The sequence below is a fragment of the Nerophis lumbriciformis genome, linkage group LG10 (assembly GCF_033978685.3).
Source record: "Nerophis lumbriciformis linkage group LG10, RoL_Nlum_v2.1, whole genome shotgun sequence".
Lineage (NCBI taxonomy): Eukaryota > Metazoa > Chordata > Actinopteri > Syngnathiformes > Syngnathidae > Nerophis > Nerophis lumbriciformis.
Genome location: NC_084557.2, coordinates 40154868 through 40170691, shown reverse-complemented (window position 1 = coordinate 40170691; position 15824 = coordinate 40154868). Strand labels below are relative to the sequence as shown.

The following is a 15824-nucleotide window of genomic DNA, read 5'->3' as shown; positions in this document are numbered from 1 at the left end:
TGTGGAGACAACCAGCAGTAGCATTCATGTACAACACATCTCCATAGCCAATAACAGGTAAAAAGGTTGTTTCCACCAATTCCTGTTTCACAGTAAAAGAAAAGCAAGACTTGTTTCTATAATAAAATCCCTGTAAAAGTTTCAGTTTTTTTTACAACATACTGAATGTGCTCCTTAAAACTCAAGTGGTCATCAATTAAAAATCCTAAATATTTAAAAGCAGATACTAACATAATTTGTTGCCCATTTCTTGTTAAAATGTTCTCACACAGTGCTGATCTTACAGTTTTTGATGTGGTAAAGAGCATACACTTTGTTTTCTCTGCATTTAGTTGAAGATAGTAAAGTTGTTCTTGTACTCTGTCAAATGCATGTTGTAGATATTTAAAAGCCTCAGCAAGAGTGGGTGCTGTGCAGTATATGACAGTATCAAATGTTCTCAAATTAAAGTAATTTTGTTCATATTTTTATTTATATAGAGCATTTAATGCCTAAAAGGGAAAGTCAGGTTGTGATAATAGTATGTAATATTTGGATGACATACAGCAAAGTAGAAATATAACTTCGGTCTCTTTGATTTTTAAGCTGGATGACATTTCATTTAGTTTGTGACATTTCATTATTTTCCATCGTTTCATGTTATTTAGGCAGAAGTCAATAGAATAATGTTTGTTTTCATCCACATTTTCACTGCTTTTAAACAGCCACATTTCCTCCAGGCAATATCCATCAATATAACCTTCATACTTTTTTAAAAGGAAATTTAAAGTACCTGATGTAGTCTGAGCGCGTGTCACCAATACGTACTGTATGTTTCACAGCAACCAGCATATATATATATGTATATAGAATACTCTCTGAATACTGATGTTGTTAGCCATCCCATAATGCTCTTACCAGTTCTCTTGAGGTGGAACCAGACGTCTCTGAGGCTCCAGACCATGTGTTTGAGCTGCAGCTGGAAGGAGAAGAGGCGGTTGTACTGGTTTATGCAGCTGTCTGTGATGATGATGTTGAGAGGCCAGACCACCTGAGGACGCCACAGAGCATTAAAGACAAGAAGTCTCACTCAAGACCACAAAACTAGGAATATTATTCTCATTTGTTCTGGTATCTTCCATATGATGCTGCAAAAACGCTAGTCAAAGATACTCCTTTTGACAACTAGTTCGAGGCATGGCCCACCTTGTAGCGCAGCTCCAGACAGTTGAGCAGCCTGTTGCCCAGCTGTAAGGACACACACGGTCATATGGTGTCAAAGGTCATGGGGAAACATTATTCATACAGAGAGCACCAATCTTCGAAGTATGACGAATGGTTAGCATAATTACAATATTTATCTACTCTGCATTAGAGATGGGAATTAAGATTAATCCAGTTCCAATTCCACTTAACGATTCGGTTCTCTTATCGATGCTCATTTGGATAGAGAATAACAGACAAGTTGATTATTGTTAACTTTGATTAGTTTGGAAGAAACAAGAATTTACAAACTCAAGGTTTTCAGAGGCCGACAACCTCCATGGGGTGCCAGAGTCAGGGTTTCTCAGAAAAAGAGAAAAAAATTAAAATAACGAATATATTGCTATAATTAATTGTCTACTGTAGAAATAAACATTTTACATGAAATGATTATTATTAAAATGATATATGAGCTGACCAGTCAAAAGTAAAACTACGTCAGCTAGTGACACATTCAAGCAAGTCAAGTCCAATTCTGCAAGTCAAGTCCAATTCTGCAACCACCAGCTGTAAACATTAACCATTATTTTGCAGAAAAATAAGCATATTAGTTTTTTTCAGGAGAACGTTTTCTGTGGAGAACAACTCTCAGACATTGAGACAAGGAGGAGGCGTGTGCAGCCTGTCACTCAGACGCTGTTTTCGCATAAGTATTACATTCATGTTTACATTTAATAATAGCAGTAGAGGGGGCACAGCCCCCTCAAATAAATTGATTGCCCCCTCAAATCAAAATGTTTGAAGTACAGAAAGTATATTTTAATATATCAATAAAATGTAATTATTGCAAGTTGACAAAATTATATGCAGTAGCGTAGGAATCCGTTAAAAAAGGGACACGCTACTGTAACGGGTCTGGACTTGTGATGAGTTTGTAGACAGCCATCACACAAAGGAGGTTTTATTCTGAAAATGAAGTAAAAATCACATAAACTCCTTCTCTGTGACTCCTTGTACCGCTCTGTTTAACATATTTAAGAAATACACACCATCATTATACAGCATTGACCCAATATAAGATGCAAAAAGTAAACATTGCCGACTCGCGGCCAAAATAAAGAACTGCGTGGGGAAGGAGTTACATAAAAGCAAGACAACATGCACATTTACAGTATTACACATACCTAAAAACTAAGTAAAATCACACAAACTCCTTCTCTGTGACTCCTTGTACCGCTCTGCTTCCGACACAGAAAACTTACTTTTCACCAACAGGACACAGGCTGCGTAATGGTCACGTGACATAAAGGAGGACTGTTATAGGGTTTGTGTTGTGAAATGGTATGCCCCAGCGGCATGGAGGAGGTGGGCATGTGTGATGTTCTGGCGCCAGTTGAATACAGTCGGACTAGAATATACACTGTTGTCTCGGGTCTCATTATTCTTACACACAAACATGGTGTCAGAAGTGACTAGAACCACACAAAGCTAGGTGGAAGAGTACCGTGCTTCACGGAGGGACCCGTGAAGACGAGGGAAAAAAAGAAAAGAGTGGAACGGCGTTAGCAACAAGCTACAAACATCTCGCCAACGGAGGAGATGAAGATAAGCGGCGATCTTGCAAGTAACTGGGAAAACTTCAGAGCAGAATTCGAAGACTTTGTACTTGCTACAGGATTACAAAACAAAGCAAAAGAGGTACAAGCAGCAACCTTACGAAGAGTGATGGGCGGGGAATGTCGTCACATATACAAACACAACTTGGGACTCACAACGGAGCAGGGAAAGGACATGACAGTTATTCTCAATGCCCTGGAGGGATATTTCAAGCCAGCTAGAAACGTCATATTTGAGAGATACGTTTTTGGCATCTGCTAGCAAGATGAGGGGGAGTCCATTGATGCATTCGCAACGAAGTTGAGGGAGATGGCTGCTTCCTGTGAGTATGGACAACTCAGAGAGGATCTGATAAGAGACAGACTGGTGCTGGGTGTGAGTGATGAAAGCGTCCGCCGTCGTCTACTCAGACAGAAGGATCTCACGCTAGCATCAGCCATAGAAATATGCAGAGCTGCTGAGATGACAGACAAGAGGATAGGATGGGACGGCGTGGCGCAGTGGAAGAATGGCCGTGCGCGACCCGAGGGTCCCTGGTTCAATCCCCACCTAGTACCAACCTCGTCATGTCCGTTGTGTCCTGAGCAAGACACTTCACCCTTGCTCCTGATGGGTGCTGGTTAGCGCCTTGCATGGCAGCTCCCTCCATCAGTGTGTGAATGTGTGTGTGAATGGGTAAATGTGGAAGTAGTGTCAAAGCGCTTTGAGTACCTTGAAGGTAGAAAAGCGCTATACAAGTACAACCCATTTATCATTTATCATTTATAAAAACGATCACACAGGACAGGGCACTAGAGACATTGCATGCAACGGATGGCCAGCGGCCGCGAGTCCCACACAGGTTGGAACGCTCGGACAGGTTCCAGTATCAGACTCCAGGCACGAGTGAAAACAGCACGTGCAAATTCTGCGGGAACATGCACAGGCGCGGACGCGACCTGTGTCCTGCATTTGGAAAAAACTGTCGCCACTGTGGAACAGCAAATCATTTTGCCAAGGTGTGTATGAAGAGGGGCCAAGCTACACGACAGCTACTTGCAGCTGACATGGAGGTACAGGAGGACATGGCCAGGTCTGACACAGAGGCCCACATACACACATCAGAGTGCATAGGGGCAATTCAGGGTCGGGGGAAGAAATTGTTTGCCAACATAAAAATGAATGGAGGGTCTCAGAGGTGTCAGTTAGATTCAGGGGCAACCTGTGATGTTATGAGCATAAAAGACATGAGGAGACTTGCTCCAGAGGCTAAATTACTACCAAGCCAGACCAGATTAGTACTGTATTCGGGCCCATCAATGCACTCCATAGGCATATTCCGAACAGAGTGTCTCGTGAGGGAAAAAGCACACAAGCTACAATTTGAGATAGTAAGAAGCGGGCAGAGACCCCTGTTGTCAGGTGAAACAAGTGAGCGTTTAGGTTTAATGCACTTCACCATTCCAGAGGAGCTGCTTATGGTAGGCAGGGCCGGCCCGTGGCATAGGCCGTATAGGCAAATGCTAAGGCGCCGTCCATCAGGGGGCGCCACGCCAGTGCCACAAATGTTGGAGAAAAAAAAGAAAAGAAAAAAGAAAAAAAGTTGGTATTATTATTTCTAAATACAAAAAATAATCCCACGTTAATTAAAATGCAAAGTAAAGCCTATTTAATAGAAAAATTATTTGTTACAACATTACGCCCCCCCCCCCCCCCCCCCCCGCACGGTGCGCCCCCTCCCTTCCCGTATCATGACTCTTTTTGGACGTCACCACATCAAAAAATCAACACAAGATGTCAAAACGGCCAAAACTGTCAGGTGCCCAGGGAAGAAAAAAGAGAAAAGAAGAGGAGTAGAAACGAGAAAAGACAGAGTTAGCAAGTAGGTAACGTTAGCCTACATGAAATTATTTGTCTGTTACAGAATGTGATAGTAACCTGGCTTTTTAGCATTAAGCTAATGTTACATGATTCGGCAATTGCTAATCAATAAATAGCTAGTTCCGTTTTAACGTCGGGTTAATATTGTGGAGGGGGCTCAATTGTTATGGAAAATAATAATGTAACGTTAGGTAATTACAGTACTCACCTTACATTCCTCAGGGACATTTGTATTAGATCTTTTAAGCAGATGTTTTTTGTTTACATTGTTATTGCCTTCTGGTTAGCTAATTTTTGCCCTGCAGGTAATAGTCACTTGTCCACCCCTTTATATATTAGGTATAGTTGTAAGTAAAAAAAAAAGGTCAAAGACAAAGCTATTCGGTTTCTTGTGAGTATATACACTTCACTGCCGATGTGGGGGGGCGCCACCTAAAATCTTGCCTAGGGCGCCAGATTGGTTAGGGCCGGGCCTGATGGTAGGGCATAGTAGCTCAGAGCCACTAACCAGGCAGCACCTTGTGCAGACTTATTATGATGTTTTCAACGAGCCAGTTGAGTCACTCCCACGGGATGTTCATTTTGAGTTACATACTGACGTAGCCCCAGTGCAGGCTTCTCCACGTAATGTCCCAGTGGCTCTCAGAGATGCAGTCAAGTCTCAGCTAGACAAATATGGAAAAAAAGGGCCATTTAATCTCAGTGACAGAGTTTACTGAATGGATTAGCAACATGGTGATTATTTAGACAGCCAGAGAAGTTAAGGATCTGCATAGACCCTAAGTCACTGAATCAGGCCCTAATGAGGTCTCACTACATAATGCCGACACTTGAAGATGTGTTACACAAGCTGCCCAGGCCTCGCATATTCACACTTGTAGATGCACGAGATGCTTTTTTGCAGTGTAAGCTAGACGAGGAGAGCCGTTACACCATCACGTTCTGGACGCCGTGGAGCAGGAAGCGCTGGTTAAAGCTGCCATTTGGGGTGTCTGTGGCCCCAGAAATATATCAGCGAAAGCAGCACGAGCTACTGGCAGGTTTAAGCGGGGTAGAGCCAATAGCAGATGACATACTGGTGGTTGGGTGTGGGGAGGCAGATGAGGAGGCCATACATGACCATGACACAAAACTGATGGCACTCATGCAGAGGTGCAGGGAGTTTAAGCTGAGGTTGAGTTTAAAGAAACTGCAATTCAGGGTCAGAGAGGTCAAGTTTCACGCGCAGAGGGGCTCAGAGTGGACCCTGAGAAAAGTAGGGCGGTCCGGGACATGCCACACCCGAAGACGTCAAGGCTATACAACGGTTCATCGGGTTTGTGACATACCTCGCAAGGTTCATGCCACACCTCTCTGAGAGATGCGAGCCACTACGGAGGCTGTTGGACAAACATGTCACATAGCACTGGCTGCCCAAACACGACGCTGCAGTCGAGGAGATCAAGCGACTGGTCACAACTACCCCGATCCTGAGATACTACGACGTGACAAAGCCAGTCGTCATCCAGAGCGATGCGAGTCAGAAAGGACTGGGCTGCTGCCTGATGCAGGAGGGTCAGCCTGTGGGGTACGCGTTGCGGGCGCTGACCCAGACTAAACAGAATTATGCACAAATAGAAAAAGAGTCTCTGAGTATCGTGTTTTCATGCCAGCGTTTTCATTACTATTTGTATGGGCGAGCGGAGATAATAGCAGAAACGGACCACAAGCCGCTCATTCCAATTTTCACAAGGCCCCTCCTCACAGCACCCAAACGGCTTCAGAGCATGCTGCTCACTCTTCAGGCCTACAACCTCAAGGTAGTGTACAATCCAGGTCCTGATATGCATATTAGTGACACACTGAGCAGGGCCACTGCTCCAACACAGGGGGACTGACACTAAATATACAAAGCAGTCCATCTGCTGCCTGCAGAGGGAGCAAGAGGCCACTGAGCTAATAAACCAGGCTGAATACCTGAACGTCACCAGCCAGCGGCTAAACCAGATAAGACTGCACACGGAGGGCGATGGGAGCCTTCAGTTATTGAAAGAGGTGGTGATCCAGGGATGGCCAGATTGTCGAGAGGATGCTCCTCTGGCGATAAGAGAATACTGGTCAATCAGGGATGAGATCAGTGCACAGGATGGAGTACTATTCAGAAGCCAGAGAGTCATAGTACCGAAATCGTTGCGTGCAGAGATGTTGAAACGCATCCATACCAGCCATGTAGGAGAAGATGCCTGCTACAGACAAGCCTTAGACACGCTGTTCTGGCCCAACATGCACAGCGAGATCATGGACTATGTGAGCCAGTGCTCAGCGTGCAATGAATACTCACATGAGCAACAGCGGGAGACAATGATGTCCCATGCACTTCCTACACGACCTTGGCAGATCCTCAGCATGGATCTGTTCAAACAAGCGGGCAAAGACTTTCTGATTATTGTTGACCATTACGGTATTCTGATTTTTGGGAAATAGAGCTGCTTCCAGAACTTTCAGCGGAGACCACAGTGCTGAAGTCCAAGGCCCAGTTTTCACGTCATGGACAACCGGATCGCGTGATAACAGATTGTGGGTCTCAGTTTGACTGTGAGACCTTCAGGAGATTCGCAAAGAGTGGGACTTTGACCATGTCAAGTCCTCCCCCAGGCACCCAAAATCGAATGGGAAGGCCGAATCGGCCGTGAAGATAGTGAAGGCTCTGTGCAAGAAGGCAGCCAGCGCGGGTAATGACCCATGGCTGGCCATTTTGCAGTGGAGGAACACGCCCACGGAGGGCATGCTCAGCAGCCCCGCACAGAGGCTGATGTCTCGTAGGCTGAGGACTCCGCTCCCAGTCGCTGACATGCTTTTGGAGCCGAGTGTGGTCACTGGGGTCCCAGACAAGCTGCGGATAAAACACCAAACAGCCAAACTCTGGTACGACAGATCGGCCAGGGACCTGCCTGAGCTGTGTATTATTCATAAGGATGAAGCCCCTGCCTGGGGACAGGACGGGCAGGTGGCGAAGAGGAGTTTGTCTACAACAGGTGGGCCCCAGATCGTACCTAGTAGATGTTGATGGGACATTCTATCGCCGTAACCGGGTGGATTTGCGACCAGCGGAGAGGGACGCAGCCGAACGCCACCCTGAGCAAAACTGTGTACAGCACAGCTGCCCACTTGATGGGCAACCCAGCGATCCACCCAGCAAAGTAATGGACACTGACACAGGTGTCCAGGCCGTCAGGCCACTCAGGCAGAGTGACCAGCACCAGCCTATGGCTGGACCACCTCCATCACCATCACCATTACCACCACCACTATTTGCGCCAGCCGGGCACAGGACGGCCAGTGGCAGGGTGGTGAAAGTGCCTGACAGACTTTAGGCACGTCCGAACTCTTGAGTTTTGTTGGTTAAAGTATACCTGGGACTGGTTTGTTAAGGTTGTTGACACACACACAAAAAAAAGAAGAAAAAAAAGATTGTTGTAATGCTGGAATGACATTGGTTTGCACTAAGTATTATTTGCACTAAAAGATTGGTTCTCACTGGTTTTCAGCAATGTAAAAGTTGGCATCTATAAAAGGGGAGATGTTATAGGGTTTGTGTTGTCACAACACCCCTTGTTAAATGGTATGCCCCAGCAGCATAGAGGAGGTGGGCGTGTGTGATGTTCTGGCGCCAGTTGAATACAGTCGGACAAGAATATACACTGTTGTCTCGGGTCTAATTATTCTTGCACACAAACAAGTACCACTTCGAACAAATCGCGCCAACACTGTCACTCAAACTAAACGCTTGTAGCGCTCAAAATAGCTGTTAAAATAACACAAAACCACTTGATACCTTAAGGGTACATAAAAAGTAAACAATATACGGCAAGAATTACAAAAATAAACCGTCTGTTTTTGTTATAAAACGACACAGAGCGCGACACCAATTTGGACACAACTCACCTCAGTGAGGAGGAAGGGGAGGAGCTACAGAAGCTAGAGGAAACTACGGAAGACTGCTGGTATGCTGTGACAGGAAGGAGTAAATAAAATAACAGTCAGTCAACAAAAATAAGAGAACGCTTGAGATAAAATTCACACAAACACAATACTTCAATAACAAAATAAAACCATTTCGAGATATTAATAAAGTGCATTTTTAACTCCGTCACACCACAACAATCATATCATCTTTCCTCTTTTCAGTCCCAAGCGTGGCCGGTGCTGCTCACTGCTCCCCTCACCTCCCAGGGGGTGAACAAGGGGATGGGTCAAACGCAGAGGACAAATTTCTCCACACCTAGTTAAAGTTAAAAGTTAAAGTACACACACTAGGTGTGGCGAAATTATTCTCTGCATTTGACCCATCACCTTTGATCACCCCCTGGGAGGTGAGGGGAGCAGTGGGCAGCAGCGGTGGCCGCGCCCGGGTATCATTTTTGGTGATTTAACCCCCAATTCCAACCCTTGATGCTGAGTGCCAAGCAGGGAAGTTAGTGTGTGTGACAATCATTGGTACTTTAACTTTAACTTTCCGCTGTGTGAGAGGCTCCGCGAGTCCGCACACACTGACACACACACACACACTCATCCACTCAGTGAACCAGTGTCGACGAATTAAAAACGAGACTAAATGTTGTCTTTTTCTACCGCTTGTCTAGTGGTAGAAAATGGATGTTGACGCAGGTCCTGAGTAGTCCTGAGTTCAATCCCGGGCTCGGGATCTTTCTGTGTGGCGTTTGCATGTTCTCCCCGTGACTGCGTGGTTGCTTCCTCCCACTTCCAAAAACATGCACCTGGGGATAGGTTGATTGGCAACACTAAATTGGCCCTAGTGTGTGAATGTGAGTGTGAATGTTGTCTGTCTATCTGTGTTGGCCCTGCGATGAGGTGGAGACTTGTCCAGGGTGTACCCCGCCTTCTGCCCGATTGTAGCTGAGATAGGCTCCAGCGCCCGCCGCGACCTCGAAGGGAATAAGCGGTAGAAAATGGATGGATTTACGGTAGAAAATGGATGGATATATATATATATGTATATATATATATGTGTGTGTGTATAAAAAGTTTGGGGACCCCTGCTCTAATGGCTTGGAACTCCTTGTGGAGCACGTTGACTAGTGCAAGGCGGCCATCCAAGCAACCCTGCCTATTTTCGATGAAATCCAAGATATCAGCCAAGTCTGTTCCTGGTGGTGACATTTGTCCAGGTGAGTCTTGCGGGCAGTTCCGATTGGAGGTCGGCGTCTTCGAGGGCTTCTCAATGACAAGACTATCAAAGCACTCTTCCGTAGTTTTTGAGTGCTTCCAGATTTTGATATTTTATTTTGTTTTTTGAATAGTTTTGCATCAGTTTAGTTTGGCGGATGTCAGAGGTGGGTAGTAACACGCTACATTTACTCCGTTACATCTACTTGAGTAACTTTTGGGATAAATTGTACTTCTAAGAGTAGTTTTAATGCAACATACTCTTACTTTTACTTGAGTATACTTATAGAGAACAAACGCTACTTTTACTCCGCTACTTTTATCTACATTCAGCTCGCTACTCGCTACTCATTTTTATCGATCTGTTAATGCACGCTTTGTTTGTTTTGGTTTGTCAGACAGACCTTCATAGTGCCTGCGTTTCAACAAATACAGTCACTGGTGACGTTCACTCCGTTCCACCAATCAGATGCAGTCTCTGGTGACGTTGGACCAATCAAACAGAGCCAGGGGTCACATGACCTGATTTAAACAAGTTGAAAAACTTATTCGGGTGTTACCATTTAGTGGTCAATTGTACGGAATATGTACTGTACTGTGCAATCTACTAACAAAAGTTCCAATCAATCAATCAAAACTGTGAAGGAAAAAAGACAATTTTTTATTTCAACCGTACATCCCGTCAAAGCCTAAAGACTGACTGCACAGTTCCTGTCTTCACAATAAAAGTGCCGCTCCATTGCGCCTGCGCTTTCAAAATAAGAGTCTCCGAAAGCCAGCGCAAACAAGCTAGCAAGCTACAGAGTTTGCCGCCAATGTATTTCTTGTGTGTAAAGTGTATAAAAACGTTTCGTTGCCTGTGATTGAGTCGTAGTCTGAGGCGAATGGAGAAATACAGCAGCAGTAATCAAATGGTTCAACAACATCCAAGACAAACAACAGCACAACTTTATCTCCTTTGATATCGAGGAATTTTACCCTTCCATCACGCAAGACCTACTGACTCAAGCACTAGACTTCGCCTCAGACTACGACTCAATCACAGGCAACGAAAGAAACATCATCATCCACGCAAAAAACTCCATTCTCATCCACAACAGTACACCATGGCAAAAAAAGAACAATGCATCATTTGACGTCACTATGGGAAGTTTTGACGGAGCAGAAACGTGTGAACTCGTTGGGAGTTTCCTCCTCTCCCAGCTCGCTAGCCTCAATCTGAACCTTGGTATTTACCGCGATGACGGACTGGCAGTGTGTCGCGCCTCGGCAAGGAGCAGCGAGAATACCAAGAAGCGCATATGCCAAATTTTCAAAGAGAACGGCCTACGGATCACGATTGAAGCCAACAAGCAAACCGTCAACTTTCTTGACGTAACTTTCAACCTGAGAAATAACAGCTACCAACCATTCACGAAACCCAACACAACACTCCAATACGTGCACCATGACAGCAACCATCCACCCACCACCACGAAAAGAATACCTACCGGAATCAATAAAAGGCTATCGATGCTGTCATCTAGCAAAGCTGAATTTGACCAAGCAACCCCCCCGTACCAAAAAGCCCTTGATGAAAGCGGATACAATTTCACCCTCACCTATGAACCCACGCCAGGAAACCAGCCAAAAAAGAACAGAAAACGAAACGGCATCATCTGGTACAACCCCCCATACAGCAAAAACGTCTCAACGAACATTGGACACAAATTCCTCAACCTGATTGACAAACACTTTCCCAAAGACAACAACCTAAGAAAAGTATTCAACAAGAACAACATCAAATTGAGCTACAGCTGCATGAACAATATACGACAAATCATCTCAAACCACAACAAAACAATTGCAAATGAGCCGTCGACCCCCAGTCAGAACGACTCCAAAACCAACAAAGCATGTAACTGTCGAAAGAAACCTGATTGCCCCCTCAACGGGGGATGCTTACAAACATCAGTTGTCTACCAATCTAAGGTAATACGCAAGGACATTAACACATCCGACACATATGTAGGATTAACCGAGGGTGAATTCAAAACCAGATGGAACAACCACAAGGCTTCTTTCAGGAACAAAAACCTGCGAAATACCACAGAACTCAGCAAACACATTTGGGACCTCAAAGACAATAATGTTGAATATTCAATAACATGGCAAATTCTTGCATCCAGCACACCTTACAATAGTGGTAATAAAAGATGCAACCTATGCTTGAAAGAGAAACTGTTTATTATCTACCGTCCAGACCTGTCATCCCTCAACAAGCGCAGCGAAATTGTAACAACATGCCGCCATAGACGGAAACACCTCCTAGGTAACACATGAACCAATCACCACGCCCCTAGGCCAGCCTGTACCCACCCACTCTGTGCCCTATATAAACCATGGTATGCGAATGCTCCCATTAAAATCTCCTGACGATTGAGGGTACCCCCCTCATGAAACAGGCCTGTAGAGATGAAATAGTCTTGTGATTTTTTTTCCCCACACATACATATATATATATATATATATATATATATATATATATACATATAATATGTGTGTGTATGTTACCCATCAGTTACTCAGTACTTGAGTAGTTTTTTCACAACATACTTTTTAAATATTTGGGTGACTACTCCTTACTTTTACTTGAGTAATAAATCTCTGACATCCTCGCTCTAATTATCATCTGATTTTAATTAACGCCACAGCCTCTAAAATAAACACCTTGGCTATAACTTGAGTGAGGCCTCACCTTCTCAAAAAGTCGATCACTGAGCGACTGTGAAAACTTGCCGTCCTCCATCAGCAGAAAGTGGTGCAGCGCCTCAATGGTAGTCCATCGCCACCTTGTTCACCAACAACACGCTGGGAGAAAAAATATAGCTTCGCTAGCACACATGCATTATTGATTCCAAGAGTAAAAAAACCATAGAAAAGGGATGCGTTGGCCGGGAATCGAACCCGGGTCAACTGCTTGGAAGGCAGCTATGCTAACCACTATACCACCAACGCCCTGAAAGCAGATGTGGAATGTTGGAAAGAGGGAAAGTCTGCCGCATTCCACAAATTCCTTTCCTTATTTATTGGCTAAAACTTTAGGCTGAGTCTGCTGCAGTAGACACATTGTAGATTATTTATAACACCAATCATAAACATAGGGATCATTACAGTATCCTTGTCTCCGCCTCTGCACAGCAAAAAAAAAAAAGATGATGGTCACATGACCTTCTTACTTCATACTCACTGTGTGATGAGCGGGGCGGTGACAGAATTTTGATGAGGACTGGCAAGGACACCATCTCACTGAGCTGCACGGCCGTGGTGTCCGTGGCCTGGTGGACCCTAGCGGCCCCGAGTTACACGCTTGAGCAGCTGACACTCAAGGGATAAAGCTGCGACGCAGAGAAAGATGACAGCTCAGAAAAAAACAAAAAGTATATGTATTTTTGTGAAATAAACTAGGTGGCAAAACTCCATTAAACTATGCTTATTTAAATGTGACAATAAATGAATATGAACGACACATGCATGGTTGCAGACGACATCATGGTGTAAAATATTATACACATTGACCACACAACAAAATATGTAGCCAGTTCATTATTTCTGAGAAATCAACTATATTTATCATACTAATTGGAATTTTGAAAATTGTATTATATTTTTAAAACTGATTGAAACTATTTTATACAAACTACACTGCAAAAAGTCAGTGTTCAAAAACAAGAAAAAAAAATACAAAAATGAGGGGTATTTTACTTGAACTAAGCAAAATTATCTGCCAATAGAAAGGCTTGTCAAGACTTTCCAAAACAAGTAAAATTAGCTAATCTCAATGAACCCAAAAATACCTTAAAATAAGTATATTCTCACTAATAACAAGTGCACTTTTCTTGGTAGAAAAAAAAGAGACCTTTTTGCTCAATATGTTGAAAAATATTCTTAAATGAAGTTAATGCTAGTGCCATTATCTTGACATAATGATATGCGCATGGCATTAAATTTCTTGAAACCAGCAAACTTATACTAAAAACTAATTTATTGTTCTTAATGGAAGGCAACAAGACAACCGCTTGTTACTCTCGGGGTCTCCTAGCCGCTCAGGCAAATCATATTGTCTAAAAATGCATTTTTCCATCGATAACATGACATCATCGCGCCAAGTGCGTGCATGAACTATTTCTGTTCAAATTTGTTTAAATAGTCAGTTTACTGTACTGTGCCAACTGTACTACTATATGAGTACCTATTTTCTATTGTTTCATTGAAAATAAAACAGCAAAGTCCATTTGGCAGTCATCTGTTTTAATTATGAGACACAATTGTCTCAAAGTCGTGATTTTTTATTTTTTCATGCTTGAAATAAGAAATTATTACTTTAAAAAAGTAGTTTTATTCTTGTGAGTGTTGATGACACAGCCTTGCAATTGATATTCTAGTTTCAAGCATGTTTTACTCAATATAGGTCATCACATCTCAGCAACAAGCTGTAATATCTTACTGAGATCATTTAGGACCAAAACCCTTAAAACAAGTAAAACACTCACATAAAATCTGCTTAGTGAGAAGAATTATCTTATCAGATAGAAAATAAGCAAATATCACCCTTATTTGAGATATTTAATCTTACTTAGATTTCAGTTTTTGCAGTGTATAAACCATAGTGTATTTCTTAAATTTGGTTAAACATAAGTAGTAAAAAAAAAACACAAAATATATCACATAAGACAATATGAAAGCAGGTGTACAAATTGCAGGTTTTTTTTTTAGAGTGTAAACATAAACAAGTATTAATTGTGAACTTTGCATCAATGATAAAATATAAAATAAAATGTTGCCAACAAGTATTGTCATAAGCTCACGCTAAATTAGATGAAAGCGTAAATATAAATGGTGGTAAAACAGATTGTTCCTGCGTCACTGACCCATGACGTTGTAGCAGTCTTCATAATGGTCCACCTGGTACTGAGCAGACAAGGCCAAGATGTACTCCTGTTCAAACGTCTCTCGGGGGGACAAGTCCAACCCTGCGCCCTCTGCCTGCTGCTTGCACGTCTCAGACTTCCAAACTTGTGACAGAAAACACAACAAGTCGATTATTATGATTGTACCTGCATTACGTCACTGTGTCCAAAGTGCAGTCTGGGAGACATTGTTTGCCTTCAGCTCCTTCTGTGACGATCTGTCACTTAATTTCTGTTTGTTTCCTTGTTTTTGTATTTAATTCTTATCAGTGCTCTTATTTTGTTCCATTTCCTGTTTGTTCCGCGTAGCACTGTGTTTTTTCCTCACCTGCCGTTGTTTGGCAGCCGGTCCACACCAGCTCTAAATATCAACAAAAATTGCAACTCACACCATACTTGCCAAACCCCCCAGATTTTCTGGGAGACTCCTGAAATTCAGCGCCTCTCCCGAAAACCTCCCTGGACAAATTTTCTCCCGAAAATCTCCCGAAATTCAGGCATAGCTGGAGGCCACGCCCCCTCCAGCTCCATGCGGACCTGAGTTATGTGTTGACAGCCTGTTTTCACGTCCACTTTCCCACAATATAAACAGCGTGCCTGCCCAATCACATTATAACTGTAGAATGATTGAGGGCGAGTTCTTGGTTTCTTATGTGGGTTTATTGTTAGGCAGTTTCATTAACGTCCTCCCAGCGCGGCAACAACACACAACAACAGCAGTCACATTTTCGTCTACCGTAAAGCAGTTCGTCTGCCGTAAACAGCAATGTTGTGACACTCTTAAACAGGATAATACTGCCATCTACTGTACATGCATATGTGGCATTAACATCTACGGCTTTTAGAGAGTGCAGTGCACAACTGCGCACACAACAAGGAGACGAAGCAGAATGCATCATCAGAGAGGGTGTTCAGCATGGTTAGAAAAATAGTGACAGAGAATAGAACAAGGATGGACAATTCAACCCTTAACTCAACAATGAGTAGATGAGTGTTATGTGTGTGTATATGTGTAAATAAATGAACACTGAAATTCAAGTATTTCTCTTA

The 15824-nt window shown here is 43.4% G+C and overlaps 1 protein-coding gene and 1 non-coding gene across 3 annotated transcripts in view; both read right to left on the bottom strand.

Annotated features, from left to right (window-relative positions):
- Window positions 1-14877, bottom strand: part of LOC133612312 (gamma-tubulin complex component 6-like) — a 25159-nt gene extending 10282 nt beyond the window's left edge. Inside the window, exons 1-5 of one of the 2 annotated variants that reach the window (XM_072913876.1) lie at window positions 14736-14877; window positions 13055-13202; window positions 12563-12675; window positions 1186-1227; window positions 898-1030 (exon numbers count right to left, since the gene is read on the bottom strand). In XM_072913876.1, coding sequence (XP_072769977.1) covers window positions 898-1030; window positions 1186-1227; window positions 12563-12613 — 226 coding nt within the window. In that variant the 5' untranslated portion in view covers window positions 12614-12675; window positions 13055-13202; window positions 14736-14877. Of the gene's footprint in view, window positions 1-897; window positions 1031-1185; window positions 1228-8583; window positions 8648-12562; window positions 12676-13054; window positions 13203-14735 lie in introns of those variants that run through there. The other variant, XR_009816104.2, reaches the window with a different exon arrangement.
- Window positions 12751-12822, bottom strand: trnag-ucc (transfer RNA glycine (anticodon UCC)). Its single transcript has one exon. It is a non-coding gene; the product is annotated as a tRNA-Gly (tRNA).
- Window positions 14878-15824: the final 947 nt, after the last annotated feature.